General features: G+C 59.9%; 1 protein-coding gene across 1 annotated transcript in view; it reads right to left on the minus strand.

Moving 5' to 3' along the window:
- Window positions 1–848, minus strand: part of SHC2 (SHC (Src homology 2 domain containing) transforming protein 2) — a 46,244-nt gene that overhangs the window by 29,477 nt on the left and 15,919 nt on the right. Inside the window, exon 8 of the mRNA XM_011993046.1 lies at window positions 362–430. Coding sequence (XP_011848436.1) covers window positions 362–430 — 69 coding nt within the window. The remainder of the gene's footprint in view (window positions 1–361; window positions 431–848) is intronic.

The raw sequence follows: 848 nt of genomic DNA on the forward strand, positions 1-848 counted from the left end.
AGCACCTACATCCAACACGCACGGAAACCTGATACCGTGTGGATGACACAGGACCTACATCCAACACGCATGGAAACCCGATACCGTGTGGATGACACAGCACCTACATCCAACACGCACGCAAACCTGATACCGTGTGGATGCACACAGCACCTACATCCAACACGCATGGAATCCAGTCTGTGCAGGAGAAACAGACACTGATGATGAAAATCTCAGCAGACTGTGAGGAGCAAGACAACATCGTAGGTGAATGTGAAATAAGCAGAGAGAAGAAAGACTGAGGGGAAGGCAGCGCGGGACAGGGCTGAGGCGCCCCAGCATCCTCGTGGGCACCCCTTGCAGCCCGAGCCCATCCTACCTGCACCCGTGGATCCCACGTCCCATGGCAGGCTGCGGGCATCTCTTAGAGAAGCAGATGGACCCTGGAAACAGAGCAGCGAGAGGTTCCGCGGTGTGTGCAAGCCCCTCTTCCTGGTTCAGGATCCCCAGTCTCCCCACCCGGCCGTCCTAGACAGCTGGAGACTTAGGGGTGGGGAGGCCAGCCCTGGCCCTCCCCTGGCTCCCTCGCTCTGTGACTGAGCCCCCTGGGTCTGCCGATCACCTCTGCCATGCCCTTCCCCACCTTCTCTCCACCTCGGAAGGTGGTCAGCCCATCCTGCCACCTTGCAATGGCTGTTCCCCCTGCCTGGATGCCCTTCCCCGCACTGTTGTCCCAGGCAGCTCCTATTCACCAGTCAGGGCCCCGCCCAAACGCCGCTTCCTCAGGGAAGCCCTCCGACCTCCCTACAGAGTCCAGGTCCCTGTGGACATCCTCAGTGCCTCCCTGGTGGCCTTATCAATGCTGT

This window comes from Mandrillus leucophaeus, unplaced genomic scaffold (genome assembly GCF_000951045.1).
Source record: "Mandrillus leucophaeus isolate KB7577 unplaced genomic scaffold, Mleu.le_1.0 Scaffold423, whole genome shotgun sequence".
NCBI lineage: Eukaryota > Metazoa > Chordata > Mammalia > Primates > Cercopithecidae > Mandrillus > Mandrillus leucophaeus.